A 20,995-nucleotide genomic window follows, 5' to 3' on the forward strand; every position below is an offset into this window, starting at 1 on the left:
AACGAGCTTCATTTTTATAAAATGATTTCATGCTATAAATTATTTAGCTTTTAGTGCCACTTCAACTTCTGCATAATAGTACACCAGTTTAACTATAAATGATGTTTAAGCAGCCTATATGGTTCTTTCAGCTCTTCTGTTTTCCAAATTACCACTACTTGTTCAAGTCTGTCTGATAGAAACAAGTTTGATTTAGAAGACAGTAACTCCATTTCAAAGGCTGACAATAAAAAAATCTAAAGTAAAGTTACAGGTTAATTAATCAACAAATTGTCTTATTCCACAGACTAACACTGACTGAGATCTATAGAGTTACAAAGAGGGAGGAGCTATTTTCAGGAAGTAAAAGTCTCATTAATTTTTCTTGTAGACAATGTTATATCACAATTGGAGCACTTTTGGAGGAATTCAACATCTTTTATTGTCAACAATGAAGCGTTTTTCTGGTTCAGATCCCTGACTGCCTCTTCTCCCTGGCAACGGCAGCAGAATTTCTCAGAAGCAAAGTTGAAAAACAGAAACCTGTAGGATTGTGACATTATCTGGGCGAGTCCCTGTGTATCTGTTTTAAGTGACATTGAGGACAATTCAAAACTAGAATCTCAAAAACTGAAACATTTTAAGTGCTACAGTTAGCAACAACAATTATTCAGTATTCAAGTTTCCAAAACGCATAATAATATCAACTAATACTGAAGAATTTCAAAATGTTATACATTATAATAACTCAACTTGAAATCATAACAAAACAGTGATGCAGTGGCCGAACACAGTGACGATTCTCTCATGTTACGTTCTTGTTGTTTGTGCTCTTACGGAGCCTTTTTCGTCTGTGTGCTGTATTTCAGAGTCCTTGATGCTGAAGTGTGGTTACGCTAAGGGGAGCAATTTCAGTGCATCGCACACACACGTATTGTGGAGCCTTTTGGATACAAACACTTCACTGGAGACAATGAGAGGCTACCTGCTGACTGCAATTTTTCTGCTGCCCTTGGTGAGTAGATTGTGTGCATGCGTCTATGTGTGCTGTGTACACTGTGTAAGTATGTGTGTGTGTGTTCAGGAGCATACATGAATATGTAACCATATCCACATATGAGGGAGTGAGTGGGTCTCCATCATCAGCCCCCTCTTTCTCATCACTTTCTCAGCTTCAGATTTTCATACGTACACTCTTGCGGGTGTGTTTGTGACAGGCACTGGAAGCATGGAAATCACCATATGCCGCATCAGCACATCAGCATACGCTACAGGTCCTGGATCAGCTCTTTGCTAAGACGGCTGGCCGCCTGTTAGAACAATAACAGATGGCCCGGCTGACCGGAGAGCTGCCTATCCATCTGCTGTGACTCACTTTTATTAGAGGTCTCATAGAAATAAAAAGCAGGATGGAAGAGTTGTGCAAGATTTGTGGGAGGTATTATATTCAGCACACTAATGCAGCACAGCAGCATTTTCCTTGGTGAAGCTACACAGATACAGAAATTGTTTTTGGTTTATGCAAAAATAAATGTAGCATTATCATTTTGATGATGACATCTTTTGCAGTAAAAACAGTAATAATACCAATTTGATGAGGGTTACTAGGTAGACTAAAATTAAATCAGAATGCAACCTTGTAGGCACAAACATCTGTACCGCACCAATATGAAGTGTTCCTCTAGCTGATATCTTTGCTCAAGCTGACCTACAGCTGCTGATGTGGCAGATATGTGTGTTGTGGTGCACTTACTGTGTTTTAAATGGGTCTGTACAGTGGGCCAGTTTTATTATCTGTGCTACGTGGCGCTGTGGAAGCTACTGAGTTATCTGGCCCTCGAAAAAATAGCCTTGGGGAGGGAAACATGGTTCTGCAGCTTCAAAATGGACAGCTTATCTGGACAGACATCTGGCAGAGGGCGAGGAGAGGAGAGGGGAGGAGTGATTGGATAGAAGAATAAGCTACACTTTCATTGATCTGTCTTCTGGCCTATGTAATGTTTTCGTGGTGCCTGTTTTAGGTTTTAACAGTCCTCAGTTGACCTGGATTGAGTTGCACTAGCTTTTGGTAAATCCATTATTAAGTTTGGGTGTAAAAAAAGCCACTTCTTCACAACAGTTGCTCACCCTTCAGGAATGTGTGTGTGTGTGTGTGTGTGTGTGTGGTAAATGGAGATGTAAATGCCTGTGTGGAAGCATGTGTCTATGCGATCGGATTAGCATGGAAAAATAAATACCTATTGTAAATATGGGAAAGTAAAAACAAAATACTAATCAAACTCAGTAACACCTGCTAGGAGTCTATATAAATAAATGAATGAATAACACATTTAAAACTGTCATCTTACATGCCTGTCTGCACTCGTGCCAAACAGATATTAGTCATCTGCATCCAATTATTTCTCATTTCTGGGAAGCCTTGCCTACAATATGTATTGGCTCCTAGCTGGTTACCTGCTGCTTAGCAACATGGATTCTTGCTACGGGTACAAAGAGGTCTTCCTTTCACTCAATGCCAATGTCAGTTTCATTAAATCATATCAAACACTACTGTCAACATAAAAAGTGTGTTCTTTAATATGTTTATTTCTTTTTTTTGTTTTTGTTTTGCCATTGTGGTGAGGCAGTGTCCAGTATGTGTGTTTATAAGTGTTGTCTGGAAATGGAATCGCTCCAGAAACTAGATAGATGATAGCTCTAATAGCGTTTCACATAATTCGTGCAGTGTTTTAAAATTCTGCCCATGTGGAGCTTGATAAAGAAAGGAAGTGAATCCTAGGGCATCTTCCCAGTCGTTTGATGTCCTATCTTATCTAGGCAGCGAGGCCTGAAGTGAATTCATATTGGAGGGCAGAGAGATAAAGTGATGAATCAGCCACGGCTCAGAGGGCTGCGACTTATTACACCTATTATTTCACAGTGAGAGTGAAAGAGGGGAGGTTCAAGAAAGCTGAGGGTGCAAAACAGATATTGGCCTCAAGATAGACATACACTACTATACTACCTCTGGGTAAATAGTGTGTTTTCTACCTTGTCTGATTATTCTCCTAGTGAAATAGCATTTAGTGCATCTTTAGCTTTCATATTTTGACATATTCTCAAGCACTGCCAACATAAAGACTAAACACACATTTTCTACCCATAATCTAACTCCCCTAGCTACTACAACCCATGAGCTAATAAAGTCAGCAGGCAGGATGAGTCATCAAAAATATTTACAGGAATTGAAAAGAGAAGGATTTTGGAATAAAAACAGGCTACTCGTAAATGCGCTGATAAATATTTACATACACAAACAGATAGTATAACAATCAGGATAAATTGGATTTTTTCCCCCTGCATTGGTAAATTTGTTTGTCCACTTGGAGACAGAACATTGACATATTTTAGTTGGCAAACAGACACATTAGAATTTATTTCCAGTCATATTTCTGGCCAACTGAGGAATGTATTCCCTCTAATAGGGTCTAATAGGTTTTACTTTCTCTGTTTGCCATTGGTGTTTTCACAGAAAACAGCTGCCTGCTGTGGCTTGAAATGAAATTGATGAGGTCAATGAGACTCAGTGAAGTAATGGGCCTTCAAACCAAAAACAAGGAGCTAAAAGACACCAAAACTCTCCAAAGGGGACGCCTCTCTGTCGGATTGTTGCCATGAATCACATTTCACATTACATGTAACTATTTTATCCATTGTTAAATTAAAAATATTGATTAGTGCAATTTTAAAGCACCTTTCACATCTTGAGTATTCTCTATCATTAAACATTTGTGACTGAAAAAGCAACAATCACAGATATAGGAAAATGCAGCTTCATTAGGTGTGGTTTGATCTCATTTGATAGGTAATAACCCCTCCGTGGCAAAAAATCTCTGCCCACAAGAGTGCTAACAAAAACACACATGGACCCTGATGCAGACACAGAGACTAAAGGTATACAATAATTGGACATGAAATGTGATGGCGGTTTCCAGACTGGGAAATTACGTGAGCAGGCAGGTGGCATGAGCTGAGCAGGCTACACATACGAGGGCTAAAACTGAGCAAGGCAGACGAACTGGGCTCTCCTTTTTCGGAGACCAAGAACCTGAAGTACAAGCAGACAAAGAAATCAGGGAAAAGTCATGGCCGCAAAAAAGTCACAATCTGATGCCTTCCCAAATTTGGCCGTAGTGTGAGTGCCACTGAAATTAACTGACAATCTGGATTGTGGGATGACTCTCAGGTGTCCAGAGAAGTCACACGTGGTTTCTTGATTGGTCTGCCAGGAGAGGGAAAGGAGCACCATGCCCACACACACACACACTCACACACAGACACACTCAGAGGACAAAAACACCAGGAAGGGGGAAAACAGGGAAACACTAGAGACCAAAAGGGCGGTACAGCCAGATCATGACACAAAAACAGAAACGTTGAATCTCACATAACCAGCATAATTTTAACTTTGGACAATATTGCTGTATTTATGTTGTACCCATTTGGCAAGAGTGAGAAGGTGGTCTTCAGGTCTTCAGGGCCTTTATCACTCTTCTCAATGGTGCAGAGTATCAGTATAGTTAATATTTCTTGTGAAACTGTGTGTGTTACTGTTTATTTTCTCCAGGTGGCCTCAGAGTCCGAGCATTGTCTCATCAAGCGTGAACATGAGAAATGCATGGAGATGATCATACTGCACAACCCCAGCGATGACCTTGACTTAGGTAAGTGATGTTCATTCATGCCTCTGCTGTTGTTATGAAATTGTTCATGTCTCAGGTTTCTCAGAAAACACTGTCATGTGTCAACTCATGTATCTCCCTAAAAATCGAACTTTCTGGGAACAAATTAAAAGAAAACAGGTTTGTTTTTATACTGAACAATGTGGCATTTGTCAGTTTATCCGATCAGTTTTGAAAAGGTCATAGAGGTCATGTAAGGATGGGAGATGAGTGCAGTTTTCTATTATGTACATCACCCCAAAAGGCTGCTCGCTGTACAGCACAGACTACCATCCAGTTTACAAACCAAATGTCTGCCTGTAATGTCACGCTGCGCTGCTTTCGCATTTTTTTCCCACATGTCCCTTTTTTTCCAACAACACAGGAAGCTTGGTATGTGATTCCTGGAAGCAATTATTTTCTTGGCTATGGGCTGTGGTTTTCATTAGCAACTGCTACAGGACTCCGACTGCTCGAAAGTTGCCCAACAGACTGCATCTCCCAGACTGCACTGTGACTCACGGCTTTGCTGACAGCCTCCAGCTCCTTGAAAAACATATGAAACAAATAAAAGATTTTAGAGTGTTAGATAACAATTTCAATGAGGAGAAGAGCTGTAGCTCTTTTTGGATAGATATTAAATGTCTTACTGTGTGATACACAGCAAACTGCATGTGCTATATTGAAGTTTTTGTATTTTTAAATCTTTTTTTCACGTCACATGCCGTGAGGAGGTAAGAACACAGGTCTGATTTATAAATAACAATGTATATGTATTGCATATTTAGTGTTTCGTATTTATAGTGAAAATCAGGCATTCGGTTGCTATTTTATTCCCGTATTCTTCTGTAACATGAACAGTTATTTTGTTTTTCTATAGCACTATCCATTTTCAAACCATAGTGTCACACATGTTGGCCTGCCTTCACCTTTAAATGACCCTTGTTTCCTCCTATTCTTTAAAATGAACTATTCTGTGTGTCTGGCAGCAAATCGTTGTTGAGGAAATAAAGAAACGCCTGGCTTGCAGAGATCTGATTTGGGACTTGAGGAAAAGTAGAAAACGAGAAAAGAAAAATGTGAACAGTAAATTAGTAAAAAGAGAAAGGTGGTGGTCTGTTTTAGCTTAGTCAGACGATCTTTCTTTTTTTCTGATTCATCAAGATCTATTTCTAAAAACATTAATTATTTGTATTTGTTATCATATTTTTAATTGAGGTTCTCTGGCCTCAGATTAGTCTGCAGGCCACGTGAAATTGCCAGATAATGATTGAATATAGCCATTAGAAAATCAAATGGGCTGCACAGTGTTTATTATTATTTATAATTATTTCAGAACTAAATCATCTTCAGTCAACAGTTTCTCTGAAGCTAATTGTGAATGAAGTTGATTGAAATTTGTGACATTTTATTTAGATTCTGACACCTAAACATCACACTACAGAACAGGACACTTAAATACCTTTAGGGTATTTTAAATGTTAAAACAACTAATCAGTTAATCAGATAGTCCATTGACAGAAACTTGCTGGTATTTTGATAATCTTTTAATTGTCGATAATTTTTCAAGCAAAAACACAAAACATTCTCTGGTTCCAGCATCTCCAATGGTAGAATTTGTTGGGTCTCCCTTTGCCTCACCCTTTAGGAAGTCATAATGGGTGTTTTTCCGCTAGTTTTTTAGTACATTTGACAGACCAAACAATTAATGAATTAATCTGAAATTTTTACAGGAGCTTCATGACACATTTTTTTCCCAATAAATTATAAAAAAAGATGAATGAATCCTCTTTGGGCAACTGGTTTATTAGTATTCTGCTGCAGTTGCACCCGATGACTCAGACTACAAAAAACTGATTAGTCATCTGATACGATCAGCCTTAATGGGGAAAAGTTTATGTCTGTATGTGTATGTGTGCTTGAGCTGCTGTGGTTGTTTACAAGTATTCTATACTATGCATGTGCAGGATGTGTGTGGATACTATGCAGCCCAGTGAATAGAGTATACTGTGGGATCTTGTGTGAGATAGCCAGTGATGCAGACAGAGTGCTTTATTAAGCCGGTTACCTCTGTAGCTCAGTGCGGCTCATTTGCCTCCGATTTGCCCTTTAAAAGGTAATTGGCTTCGTGTCCGGCTCACCAGACGGAACCAAAACAGATTAGAGAGCCAAGCAGAATGAAGAAAGGTCTGCAAACACAAACACACATCCATGTCCAGGAACCCATGCACAGACAGTACTCACACTCAATAACACACTCAAAATGCATGCGTGTGAACACACACACACAATCAGACTCCTCTGCAGCACTATAAAACTGCCCGGGCATAAACAGCATGGTAAACTTAGAGAGATGGAGAGAAAAAGGTGGAGGGATGGAGACCTTCTCAAGATAAAACACATTTAAGCAGAGAAGAAAAGAAATCTGTGAGAGTAGCACTAAAAATACAGGATTTGAGATTTATAGTGAGCATGATGATGGCAGATGAATAGAAGTTGAAACTGGGTTGAGTAAAATTTAATTTCAGCCTGTTTGTGACACCCGATTGTGGAGTCTAAGGAGTGCCATTAAAAAAATTGAAATATGTTAAAGAATAAGAAATGAGTGAGGAAATATAGAGATAAATAAATAAAATAATAGATAAAGATTGAAAATAAAAGTGGAAATATAAAGATAAATAATAAAATATAAAATAATGATTATAAGCATATTTTTATATCATTTATTTTCACATTTATTTCTTTAAAAATATATTATATATATATTTTTTTCTGTATATGTTTTACATTTTTAAGTGATTTATTTTTATATAATGTACTTGATTTATTTTTATCCCTTAATTTTTCTTTATTTTTTCCAAGTTGTAAAAAGGCAGGCCATCCTGTCCAGGCTGAGTAGTAATTTCCTGCACACATGAATCCTGCGACTGTCAAATGCACCGCAGTAAGTGCAAGTACTTGTCAAACACAACAAGTGTAACACAAAAGCCCTGCAATCCAACATTAATGAGGGTTATCATGTTCAGTTTCTGTTTTAGAGAGGTGATGATGTCAATTTTATTGTCATTTAGGACGTTTGGTCATTTTGGCAGTGATGTACTGTTGAGATGTGAGCAGACAGGGGAAACAGTTCTGCAGTAAATTACATTCTGGTGAAATTGCTGCACTAATAGGTGTGCGTCTATGTGTGTGTGTGTGTGTCTATAGATAAATTGTGATGTAAGCAGTAATAAAGAAATGTTAAATTAATGCTTTGTTCATTATTTTGTATTTTGAATGTCAACAGGTGGTGATACACTTTACAGTTTTGGTTCACTTTCATAGCGTCATATAGTGGTTTTCGGGTACAGCACGTGTTTTCATGAAAAAAACTCTAAAAACAAACCTGCTTATCCAATTGCCTAATTTCCACAAAATCCAACAGAGTTGATAAAAAAGTTGAGATACTCATCTGAGTCATCTTTACGTATTACTAGCACTGAGCTGCAGCTGCTGCAGCAAGAGGTGTGGTCCTTTGTCTCTCAGGCTAAACCACAGGTTGCCTAATCTTATTGGTGAATATTGCCAGGGCTGTATGCAAACTAAAAAAATGCTGGATGCAACCTGAAAAACGCGTTCATAATTTTTTTCTGTGAACAGTTAATATTCTCCTAAAAAGACAGTAGAACTGATTCTTTTCAGTTCTACTGTTTTTTCCTTCATTGTGTCTCCCCCACTTGTGAAACCAAACCTTGCTCAGCACCAAACAGCAGACACAGTTAGCAACTAGCTGGTGAACATAGTGAAGAATTTAGCAGCTAAAGAGCCAGATATTTCCCTCAGGAGTTGGTAGAGACCAAATACAGAGCTAAAAGAGAGTGAATATTGGGCTTCATCATGTGGCCAGAAACTCCAAAAATAACTGCTAAAAAGTTCCCCATAGCAACTTAAAAGCCATATTGTGCTTCTGTTCAAGAAGCACTTTTTATCATGATTATAAGTATTAAAACAGGCTAACTAAATTTAAGTGTTAAGATGATCTGACTGAGATGGGCCAAGAGAGGTAATAAGACTTGAAAGCTGCTTTTTATTGAGTACGATTGAATTGAATTCAGTTCAGTTCAATTAAATTAGTGTCAGTACCATTTCATCACCTTTATAGCAGCAGTAAAGCTGATAGGACCTTTACACTGACCTCACTGTGTTTCTCTTTCTCCTGTTCTCTGCTCCTCAGTGTGTCCTTGGATGTGGGATAACCTGACCTGCTGGCAGGCGGCCAGTGTTGGTGAAGTTGTTGCGGTCAGCTGTCCAGAGCTCTTCCATGACTTCATGGGCCCCGAAGATGGTGAGATTAGCTGTGTGTCTCATGTAATTTGGTCTCATTTGTATATAAAAATGTGTTTCATTCAGTTCAATTCAGCCCAAATCAGCACAGACATATTTTTTCACTTTCAGAGATGGGGAAGGTCAGTCGTAACTGTACCGAGGACGGCTGGTCTGAACCTTTCCCTCACTATGTGGACGTCTGCTTCTTCTATGACAACACAACTAAACCTGTACAACCTTTTCTACCTCATCTAGATTTCCTTTTACATTTCTCACAGAGACACATGACTAACTTTCTGTCTCCAACATTAGGATAGCTACTACGCCTCAGTCAAGGCTCTGTACACCGTTGGCTACAGCACATCGCTTGTGTCTCTGACTACAGCCATGGTCATTCTCTGCAGATTCAGGTGAGCTTCACAATGCGGCTTCCAAAGTCAGGTTTCTTAAAATTGGTTCATGAAATGAAAATACGTTTCATTTATGCTTGTTCTCTTTTCTTTAACCATTTGAATCTTGTTGGCAAAGAATTTAGGGCATTTTTTACTTTTTTCTCACATTTACTAAACCAAATAATTAATCGATTGAAGGAAATAAATCAGCAGATTAATCAATAATGAAAACAATCAATAATTTGCTGCCCTACTGGCATTCTCTAACCATATACAGATGTTTGCTGTGTGTAGAAAACCATTCGATACACTTTACTATAAGTGCCTTTATCAAGTATTTATTTGGGAATATAAACAATAAATGGTTCATAACACTCTATAATGTAGTTGCAAAACATATATTTATTAATGTATTTGTTAACCACAGTAACTCCTCCTGTGGGAATCTATAAATGGAGCCTAGTGTGGAAACTGATAATGAATGACAATACAGTAATATAAAAAATGGAGGTTAGAAAACAATTATCTCCATTAATAAACACTTCAAATGCCATTATATCTGCCTAAAACTACATTTTGGTGTTTTATAAACCATTCTGCTTAGCTAAATGCTAAATAGGGGGCTATAAAGTAAAGTGTTTTTTTTTCTTCATAAAAACTGGCCTGGAGCATGTATAGTACCACGGACATGCCAAACTATAGCATTCCCGAGTAGCCTGACCTTTTCTGAAAATACTTATATATGACATGCCGAGCTAAGACATATAGTATAGTGACTAACAGGGGAGATAAACAAGCAAAACGAGCAAAGGGTACATGGTCTAACATGGCCAGCTGCACTAATTAATTTACTTTTAGGAGTGAAGATGTGATCTATTTTCTCTCTCTTTTCTCTCCAGGAAGCTCCACTGCACCAGGAACTTTATTCACATGAACTTGTTTGTGTCTTTTATCCTGAGAGCCATCTCAGTCTTCATTAAGGATGGTGTGCTGTATGCTCAGGAGGACAGCGACCACTGCTTCGAGCACACAGTCAGTAACAACAACTAGTTAATATACTGTATGTTCATTTAAAGGTTAATACACACATTATCAGTGGCTGATGAAATACTTTTTCTTTTTATGGTTTTATCAACAGCAAAGAAAACAACTATGACTGCTTGGTTGGTTATTAATTAATGAACAAATGAATGGGTCATTTTCAGTTCAAAAGGCTAATTACTTCATTAATTGAAATTAGAAGCAGATAATTGCAAAATGAGGCCTTTATTATTCTAAATGATCACTACTCTGACTAAATAACCCATGGCAGGTTTTGAATCAGTATAAGAAGTTTGTATTTGTTTTCAAGATTATTGGTTAATTGGTTCCAGAGAGCTTTATTAAAGGATTCATCGCTGTGCCGCCAAGGAAAGCATGCGTGCAAAATATGATTGTGCACGTTCAGTTTGAGATATAAAATGAGTTTCACAGACAGAAGGGCTTGAAACACTTCTCCTCCAGTCTTTCTGTGTTTGATACGCACCTTTGAAGGAACTTCAATCACATGCAAATTTTACAAAAACCAAACACGCTATTAGATGACTAATACTCCCTGATTACAAATGCAGAACAAGCTCTTAGCCTTTGTCTGGTAACAACACATTGCCCACACTTGTTAAGCAGTCATGATAAATAAACCTAATTAGGTACGCTAATGTCTTCAGCAAGGCCAGTAGAAATCTTCTAGTAGATGCTCATTAACATATCAATAGGTACTCTACCCTTTTTTTTCTCAAACCCTCTGCTTCACCGTTGTTGCTATGGCGATCACAGGTCGCCATCATGGTATCGTGACACCGGGAATCAGATCAGCCCTGTAATTGGCTGACCCCACTCAGAATATGGACTCTTTAATTAACATGATGTCTTTTGGGGACAGTCCATCAGACCTGTAGGCGTGTCTCTGCTGCTGGCTGTTTAATCCACACATATTTGCTAAATGGTACAGTTTTAGGGTAATTGCTGTGCGGTGCAGTGTGTAGCAACCCTGTCACCACACTGACGACGATTTCTGTTTACACTGTGATTTACAGGAATAAGGACATTTGTCACTCTGACATATATTGTCTTGAGCTTTCAAAAGAAAATCTGACCATCTAACATGGATTTTACACATGCAAAAGTTGCAACAACATTTACTTTTACTGTGGATAAAACAACCACCTACAAACATATTTAATGATATACCTTTAAGGTCATGTCTTCTAAGTGAGATGATAACAAATCCACACTGCTTCAAATGCCCTAAAATGATTGTCCAACATCAGCAATACAGATGTGAAATCACTAAATAGATTAATAAATAGATTTCCCTCTGCCTTTGCTCTGCTGATGCACCTTCCCCTGTGTTTCCACGTGCAGGTGGCGTGTAAAGCAGTGATGGTTTTCTTCCATTACTGTGTCATGTCCAACTATTTCTGGCTGTTCATTGAAGGTCTATATCTCTTCACTCTGCTGGTGGAGACTTTCTTTCCTGAGCGACGCTACTTCTACTGGTACACCATTGTAGGATGGGGTGATTATCATTCTTTCTGTTTATACTGTATATTCAACCATTTATGCCACAATTTCAACTTTCAAAAGTAAATTTATTCATTTGTAAGTACATTTTTATTCTCAATTTTTTATGTTTGGAGGACTAGAATAGGACAATAGGGTATAGGGTTTACCAGACATTCTGGATTCTCATTACCTATACAATACCTCTTTATCCTGGAGGTGTCATTATAACAGTTTTGTATTTATTTATGTGCCAAGGACTTTTGAGATTTCAACCAAACTTGACAAAATAAATGTTTTAAATAACATGTAACATGTGAAATACAATTGAAGTAGCAATACTGTCTTGAGACATTCTTCCTCTTTTGAATATGATAATTGCTTGTAAAAGTTATCATGTAACTGATCCTATATAGATAAATACAGTGTAAACGGGGTTTTATTATGCCAATTGTACTGCAGTTTTGCTCCAGTGTATTAATGATCACTGTTATTGCAGGAACTCCTACCATCTGCGTCACTGTCTGGGCAGTTCTGAGGCTCCACTTTCATGACACTGGGTATAACTCCTCTTCCAACTTGCCTGTCAGCTGTTAGCCATGTCCATGTTGTATACGGCACTTGAGAACATATTGTATGAAAGCAAAGAAGCAGAGGCCGTCGGGATGCTGAGAATCGCCCGCCAGAAGTCCAAAATCTGTATTACGATAACTCCTTGCAAATGTATCTCCTCTCCATCTTGGCAACTATATAATTTAAGATGAGGAGGGCATATCCAGTTTCTGGAATTTAGGACAATAGCCATTTGCCATTTAAATGGTAAATGTGGACAATACATTATGTTATATATAAGTGTAAGAAAAGATTTTCCTAAGTAGGTTAAATAATCTTCTCTTCATTATTATTTCTATTCCCTTTAGTTTGGCCAGCTTCCATTTTAAATCCTCCTCTCCCCTCCACTCCCCTTTCTCTGCAAATTGCCTCTTGATTGATGTACTGTATGGTGTTATGTGTTAAGGAAAAAGTTAAGGACAGCATGTTAAATGATTATTAAAATGCATTGTGCACCTCCTCCTCCAGGTGCTGGGACACAAATGAGAACACTGCCCTCTGGTGGGTGATCAAAGGACCAGTTGTGGCCTCCATTATGGTATGATGGATGCTGATTCACAGCCGTTGCTTAACTGACTGGAATGTGATTTATGACAACTCCTCCAGACTTATGTAAATTTGCGTTTTGTTTTTTGCAGATCAATTTTGTCCTCTTCATTGGAATAATCATCATCCTGGTCCAGAAGCTGCAGTCCCCTGATATTGGAGGAAACGAATCAAGCATTTACCTGTAAGTATCAGCTAATCCGCTAACACCAATGCTGTGTGTCTTCAGAAAAAAACTCAAAACTGCGTGCGTGTGTGTGTGTGTGTGTGTGTGTGTGTGTGTGTGAGAAAAATGTTGCACATAAAAAAATCACTGAAATGATATAACATGACTTTATGATGTGCACATAAACAACCCTGCCTATAGAAATGTGATGCACTTCTTCTTAAAGGAAAAGGCTTGTATTCTCAATTTTTCTTATCATTAACAAATCTCATGAGAATACCGAAACCAAAAATGAATTGATCCTTCTAACAAGTATTCCCTGTGTAGCGTAAGCCTTTTGTAACTTATTTCTCTGTGCCAGAGTGCTCTATTGGTGTCTGAAAAAGATTCTAAACATCACAGAGGTCTGTTGAAGTGGGTGACACGTTACTTCATTGTAATGAACCTGGGCACTGTCGTTTAATTTCAGTCAGTTCCACACACACCATCCTGCTGTAAATACTCACTAGAGCACCAAATGTGTATTAATCTGCAGCTGAAAAGTCCACACCAAATTCACTATTTATTCCTTTCTTTCCATTTTTGAGGAGGCGAGTTCGAGTAATGTTTGCTAAGAACTACAGAGAATCTTTTAAAAATTAAAAATGTATATTTGTGACCTGAATTTAAAGATTTACAGTAAAAGCAAATGGGCTTGGCACTGACACAGGATGGGGAAGTTGGTTTTGAAGTATTGAGAGAAGGACTAACAAATGTTTTCATGGGATTTGTTGATGATAAAAAATATATAGACTAGCACCATTTTTTTCCTTTATTCAGACACTATGGCACCATGCAGACAAGATGAAAATAATCTGTGGATCAGTGTGTAATTCAAAAATAAATACATTATTTAATACAATAAAAAATAGAAGAAATGTTTTACACAGGAGCCATGCATTTATAAATGTCTTATTTTCACATTTCTATCCTTAAACCTCTGATTTATCCTCCTAGACATGTTTCAGTATATATTAATTTGTTGTACCTGTTGGCAGGACGTTTGAGCCTCATTATGGAGCTGTACTGTAGCCAGACGTCACTCCTGTTCGGCTCCCACAGGATGGTGTCTTTTGAGGCCCTGCAGATAATGTCATTCTCATCTGTTGCTTAGACCTGTGTGTGCGTGACCAAGTGTGAAGAAGTGTGTTTGAGTGAGAGTGTGTGTCTGTGTCCCTAAAGACATTGTCTTTGTTGTATTGTTGTGTTGTCTTTGTGCTGTGTAGCAGCTGTGCTCAGAAATGCTTCAGTGAGCCCACACAGGCTGTTCAGCATTCGTGCAGGATGTCAGAGTTATCCACCATCACACTGTAAGTGTGTATGTGGGTGTGTGTGTTTGCCCGCCGACACGTGTTTGTGTGTTTCTGTCTTGTGTCGACCGCATGTGTGTGTGTATGTGTCGTGTGTGTGTGTTTTACACCAGGGGTTCTTAAAGGTTTTTTAGAGGTCTGGCCTCCCAAACACATATTCCATTTGTACTTCTGGACTTGTGAAGACCCTCATTGACCTAATGCATCCTTTAGCTGCTAACATTACCCATCACAGATACATGTCTAACCCTAAACCTTACCCTAACCTAAAACCAGGTCCAGCTCATGAGATAGTCCTCACAAAAATAGACATACAAGGGCACACAAACACACACACAAATGCAGAGAATTTATTTAATCTGTGTGAAAATTTTAAAAGTCTGGGGGGTTTTGTTTGTTTGTTTGTTTTTTTCCAGGGCTAGTGGAGAGACAGTAGCACAAAATTGTTTTTTGTTTTTGATCACAATAGAGCTTGAACATCTCACAATGAAAGGGTTCAGAGTATAATGGGGCTTTTTGGCCCTTAAGGGCCCCTGGGGGTCACTGAACTGCACTGTAAAAACCACTGTGTCGCGCATTCATGTCTTTAATTATTTTAAGGTGTCATTTATCCATATGTGTATGTCAGACACTATATTTTGCTGCATGAGATAGGACAAGATAAGGACACAAATAAAACTCTTCTGTATGTGTAAGATCAATTCATTATTGGTCTTTTTCTTTTCTTGTCTTCTTGAGAAAAAGAAAAATATGGAAAAACTCCAGCCTCATCATTTTAATGGATAATAGAATTGTGACTGAGCCTGCATTTTAAACAACACAGATGCCTTGATTGAACTTGAGAGAGAGATTATTTTGTTTTTAAATTTGTGGCTAAAAGTAAAACCTGCGTGTGAATGTAGTAAGAAAGAGATTGGTCAGAAAATGTGTTGTTGCAATACATCAGTAGCTCTGTTCTTGCATAACATCCAGCTGACCAGAACTAGTAAAACATGACTTTGATTTGCACCTCAATCTTATTAAATAGTGTGTGTGTTGTTGTTGTGTGCATGCGCGTGTGTGTGCATAGGCGTCTGGCGCGCTCCACCCTCCTGCTCATCCCCCTGTTTGGTATTCACTACACGGTGTTCGCCTTCTCACCTGAAGATGTCAGCAAAAGGGAGAGACTGGTCTTCGAACTGGGACTTGGATCCTTCCAGGTACGCTTTTATAACTCTAACAGCTCCTCGAACACCTGGTATCAATTAAAGGAAATATATCCAATCTTTGGAAAATACCAGAGGATGAATGAGAGAACATATTGTGATATAACAATGTCAGTTAAATAGTGGCAGAACCTACTGCTGGTGACAGAATATCTCGGTCAGATCATATAGAGACAAATTAAGATTATCGCTGTCTGTTCTTTTATTTTAAGAAAAGACGTATCTTTAGCTTCAATTTTTACAGATATTTGTTGATATTTTATAATGTACTACACTTTAATAGTCCCTTTTTGATATATGTCTCGTTATTTGTGTTTAAACAATTAGTAGATTAAATGATTGCTACTATTTTGATAATCAATCAGTCATTCCAGCTTATCAAATAAGACGACTTGCTAACTATTTCAAAATACATTATAAATATTGATTATTTAAACTGCAGATTGATGGGTAATACAAATGATTATGGACATGTTGCGGCCCTGAATGTTATGCTTTTTTATATGCACCATTTAAATCTTCTACTATAAATTTTTTTCCGCATTTGAAAGACACAGCTTTATGCAAAAATACACACATTTACCAGCAAAGCCATAGAATTGGAATGCAACAAATAAGAATATCCTATCATTCTACTCAAAACCCAATATTTATCCCAATTTACCTAAATAATATATTGTGAACCGACCTGAACCGACACTTCTTGGACCATAAAACATAACACACTCGTTTTTAGAGGGACATAAAAAAATGGCTCCATAATTATATCCATAGCCACAGAAAATATTAGACTGATAAGGATTCAGTTTAAAAATAAAGGCATATTTCCACCTCAGCTGTTTCTATCTTATGTGTTGTCTCTATTCTAGGGAATAGAGTATTAGTAATAGAGTAATAGTATAGAGTATTATAGAGTACGGTCTAGACCTGCTCTTTTATGAAAAGCGCTGTGAGATAACTGTTGTTGTGATTTGGCGCTGTATAAATAAAATTGAATTGAACTGAATTGAATATTCTCCTCCTCAGGGCTTTGTTGTAGCTGTCCTCTACTGTTTCCTCAATGGAGAGGTAAGCTTTTGTCACTGTTCATGAACACTTTGTGACATTTTGATCAACTTGTTATTTTCTGACGTGTACCAGAAATGCTCTAAATTATTATACCTTATATTGATGTACATAGCACATGAGTAACTGGCATTAATAAATGATTGATAACACACTATAACATATAATAATATATTATAACAATAATATAATAATTGTAATTATATTTAACAAGTATTATAAAAATGTATTAATTGTTTATGTATAAATTATTCACAGGCAAGTTTTAACCGGTTTATAAATGCCTTTAAAGAATTTTATTAAAAATTGTTAATTCAAGTTTCACTTTCTAGATTTTTTTCAATGTGCTTTTAGTCGCAACTTCATGGAGTTTGCTCAGTTGTCATAAAGAGTAAATAAAATGTAATTATCAAAAAGAAATGCATAATTAATTTGTGTAACCAGAATTGGTGTTTCATTAATAAATACAAATACTTAAATTAATATATTTAATTAATAAATACTGTGTGTGTACATCCCTAGTCTCATAGTGTAACCTAACACAGAACATACATTTATTATAATTTTTTCCAAATGAATATTAACGTAATGTGCTGTAACTCTGTAAGGCCTCACTTACTGATGGAAGATATGACATCTGCTCTCAAATAAATTTTTATAAATTAACAAACAAAACGGATTTTAAACATACAGTAGGTCTGCATACCACAATGCTAAAAAAACAGCCCATGAGTAAAATACGACTTATTTTACAGCTTTGCTATGTTCTATTGTCAATCATTCACTAAATGTTTATACTCCACTTACTGTTACCCACACAACATAAGTGTACTGTACCTTTTCGTGGAGCTGGTACAGCTTAAAGTACATTAAAAATGACCTTGTGAAGTTTCTCCCTGAAGGTGCAGTCGGAGATCAAGAGGAAATGGCGCAGCTGGACGGTGAACCGGTACTTTGCTGTGGACCTGAAGCAGCAAAGGCACCCTTCGTTGGCGAGCAGTGGAGTGAACGGCGGGACTCAGCTGTCGATCCTCAGCAAGAGCAGCTCCCAGATACGCATGTCAAGCCCGCTGGCGGAGAACGCCAACATCAGCCTCCCGACCTGAGCGTCTGATTGGCAGGAGTCAACTTCAAGGTGCCGTTCCACGTTTGTACATCCAGACCAACCAGAACAGACCAAAGTGGCCCCTCACACTTCTTAAATTGTGTAGATTGGCCTCAACATTTCTAAAATCATTTACTAGATATTCATTAGCGGTGCAAAGCTGGTTTTCATACTTGATAATTTAATTTTTCTATACTCTATAAATTTAATTTATTTGAGTATTTTAGTTGGCTCTATAGATTTGTGAACTTAAGACTGATATTATAAATTTGCCTTCCTACCCTTCATTTTAAATTTAGCCCCTGTTACAAAAAAAACAACAATAGTTAAACATGAAATGTAGGGGTCATAGATGGCTGCTGGTGTGTAAAGTAAATGTGCTTCAAAGTGCCGTACAGGTTGCCTGGGTTTGATCTCAAAACGATCCAAAGTTAAATAACAACCAAACGTTCGCCTTGCTTGTACAAATGCTCATTGTTTAAATGTTTCATCTTAAATTTAAACATTTTTCTACAATCAGCCATAAGTACAGAGTATGTCAAAAGATTTATTGAAAAAAAAAAACTCATGGACTTTGTAAATAGTTACTTTTGGTGTCTAGTTCAAAATGTCTCTGTTTTGCATAATGCAGTATTGTAATAACCTTTTCAAACAAAAGGAACTGGAGCCCAAATCTGTAGACTTCATCACATATCCTGAGGACCCAGAAGATCCAGCCCAATATTCTAAACTATTTGTTTGTATTAACTTAATTAATTAATTAAGAACATAGTGCCAGAATGAATGAGCACTGTGGGGCAGTGGTTCCCAACCTGGGAGTCACAAGATGAATCGGAAGGGTGATGAGATCTCAGATACAACAAGTTACAACATTTTTCTGCTCTATTAAATTACGTTAGGACATTTATTTGAGCTTTTTTTTCTCGTCATCTGCAGGCTTCTAAAAATATTCTAATTAAACCATCTAAGAAACTTGATGTGAGGATGTCGTGAGTTGACTTTTGTTTTTAAAGAGTCACTAAACAAAAAATATCGGGAAGCACTGCTGTGAGAATGGCACCATATATACAATACAACATTTGATTGAAACTTTTTTTTGAAGTGATTTATCCTCACAGCTAGTGTCAGTGTGGAGCCTTTAAGCTACAGTAGTTTCCTCCAGTTGGTTTTCATGTTCTTGCAGACTGTGAACATGTGCTATTTAGTGGATGCTTCTATCCAGAGCTCCTCATAGTGTCATGGGTTTACAGTATATGTACAGCATTTTATTGGACTCTTTGTCTTGCTCTCTTTTCCCTGAGCCTCAACCCATCGTGCCATATTAAATAGCTTATAATTTTAACCTTTTGAATGAACCATCTCCTACACTCATATTCCAAAGTGCCTAGTCAGTCACAAATAGCTATCACTTTTATTTGCAGTACAATGAACAGATATCTTAAAGGTGTATTAATGTTTGTTTTCTTGGAAAGAATGTAGAGTGGTGTATTTTATTGTGGATCACTTTGCAAAGTTGTTTCATCGTGTGCTGCTTTTAAAGAAAAATATTTTGTTCATTTACTGGTGAAATTCTTTTTTTTCTCTTTTTATTAACTTACACTTAAAGTGAAGAATCCTCCTGTGTTTTTTTTCTTTTTAATCATGATAAGCTTGACAAGACTTGGGTAATAGCATGACATCTTTGCTGCTTAATTTAGCCACTTGGTCACAACCAGAGACACAACTATCATCTATTCAACATAACTGAAGACCATTTCACTCCAGCACCAACGGTTTCATTACAGAAACATTACATGTTGTAATAGTTAACACAAAATGCTTTAATATAACAGCTGTTGACAATCGCAGATTTTTGCCCATTTTTTCTTTCTTTCTTTTTGTGCACAAACAAGCTAACAAACAATAACTGTCCAGATGGGGAAATTATTTAATGGGGTAAAATGTGAAGTGATGTGTACAGGAGGATTTCTCCACAATATTTTCTCAAGATATTTATTTTTTGTACTGTCATCTGAATGGATTACAAGAATGTAGTAACTTTAAACAATGAATTGACAATATCATTGAATAGACGTATATTTATTTTCCATGAATCAGTGTCATGTGAATTCAATGTACAGTATACATGCTTTCTTATGTGTAATTTAGTTGTTGCCTGATGTATGTTTTCATTACATTAGTTGATGTTGACTTTCATGGTCAAAGTGCCATAAATGTAGTGCCATAACTAGTGACAGTGGAAGATTTGTGGCACAGTGACTCATTTCAAATTTTAAAAAAAAACAAGAACACTCACAGGTAAGTGCTGTCCAAAGCCGCAGAGGATATTGTGAGAGATAAAACACAGATATAATTTCTAAAAAAACAGGATAAAACATACTACTGAAGAGATGCATCAATTTTATGCATCTGCTTGGCTGGTTTTGGACAAAAAAAGTGTGTGACTGTAAGACAAGATAATAACCTGTGAACTAGTGCCAGAGGCAGAAAGTTTTTTTTTTAATTAGGAAGGTTTTAGAAGGTGTTACAACCGCAACAGATAAAACACAAAGTGTGTACTAGGGTGTGATTAAAAACCACTCTGCTGCTGCTTAAGTGTTCTATCACCAGCCGTCACTCTGAGTCTGAATCAGCTCAGATGGAAACGACCATGTCTCAAAGCTGTTAGTGTCTGTGAAAAGAAGAGTAGAAAACTCCTTACTTGAACATGTATGTGCTGTATATTTGTCTGCCACAAGATGGCAGCCAAGTGTAACAATTTTAGTTTAATAGAGAAGGGGAACTGGCAGTGATTTGCTTTTTGAGCCTTGTACTTTGAATTTTGGGTGAAATGGGGGTAGGGTGAGGCATTGAGGTATTTATATGCCACATGCATAACATTGTTCACATGTACCTTATGAAATTTTTCAAATCAACAAACAAGCCTACAAATTAGATTTTTTTTCAAAATGAGGTCTGATGTGCAATAGAAGTAGGTGACCCAAAATGTCCTTCCTGCTCACTCTATTTTCAAAACAAACTGTGAAGTCT

At 37.3% G+C, this 20,995-nt stretch overlaps 1 protein-coding gene and 1 long non-coding RNA gene across 3 annotated transcripts in view; both read left to right on the forward strand.

Moving 5' to 3' along the window:
- The window catches only part of LOC123971893, an 86,612-nt gene extending 85,710 nt beyond the window's left edge, over positions 1 to 902 (forward strand). The window contains exon 3 of the long non-coding RNA XR_006825323.1: positions 849 to 902. This is a non-coding gene — a long non-coding RNA (uncharacterized LOC123971893). The remainder of the gene's footprint in view (positions 1 to 848) is intronic.
- A 5-nt stretch (positions 903 to 907) lies between these two features.
- Positions 908 to 18,036, forward strand: LOC123971889 (pituitary adenylate cyclase-activating polypeptide type I receptor-like). 2 transcript variants are annotated; one of them, XM_046050937.1, is made up of 13 exons: positions 908 to 994; positions 4,586 to 4,682; positions 8,893 to 9,003; positions 9,114 to 9,214; positions 9,297 to 9,394; positions 10,276 to 10,408; positions 11,780 to 11,933; positions 12,417 to 12,477; positions 12,998 to 13,067; positions 13,168 to 13,259; positions 15,660 to 15,789; positions 16,822 to 16,863; positions 17,750 to 18,036. In XM_046050937.1, the coding sequence occupies exons 1-13, from the start codon at positions 953 to 955 to the stop codon at positions 17,972 to 17,974; spliced, it is 1,356 nt and encodes a 451-aa protein (XP_045906893.1). In that variant the 5' UTR covers positions 908 to 952; the 3' UTR covers positions 17,975 to 18,036. The 2 variants fall into 2 exon arrangements, with proteins under 2 accessions (XP_045906893.1, XP_045906894.1); XM_046050938.1 differs by having other exon boundaries at positions 17,763 to 18,036.
- The last annotated feature ends 2,959 nt before the right edge of the window (positions 18,037 to 20,995 follow it).

Source organism: Micropterus dolomieu, linkage group LG06 (assembly GCF_021292245.1).
Source record: "Micropterus dolomieu isolate WLL.071019.BEF.003 ecotype Adirondacks linkage group LG06, ASM2129224v1, whole genome shotgun sequence".
Lineage (NCBI taxonomy): Eukaryota > Metazoa > Chordata > Actinopteri > Centrarchiformes > Centrarchidae > Micropterus > Micropterus dolomieu.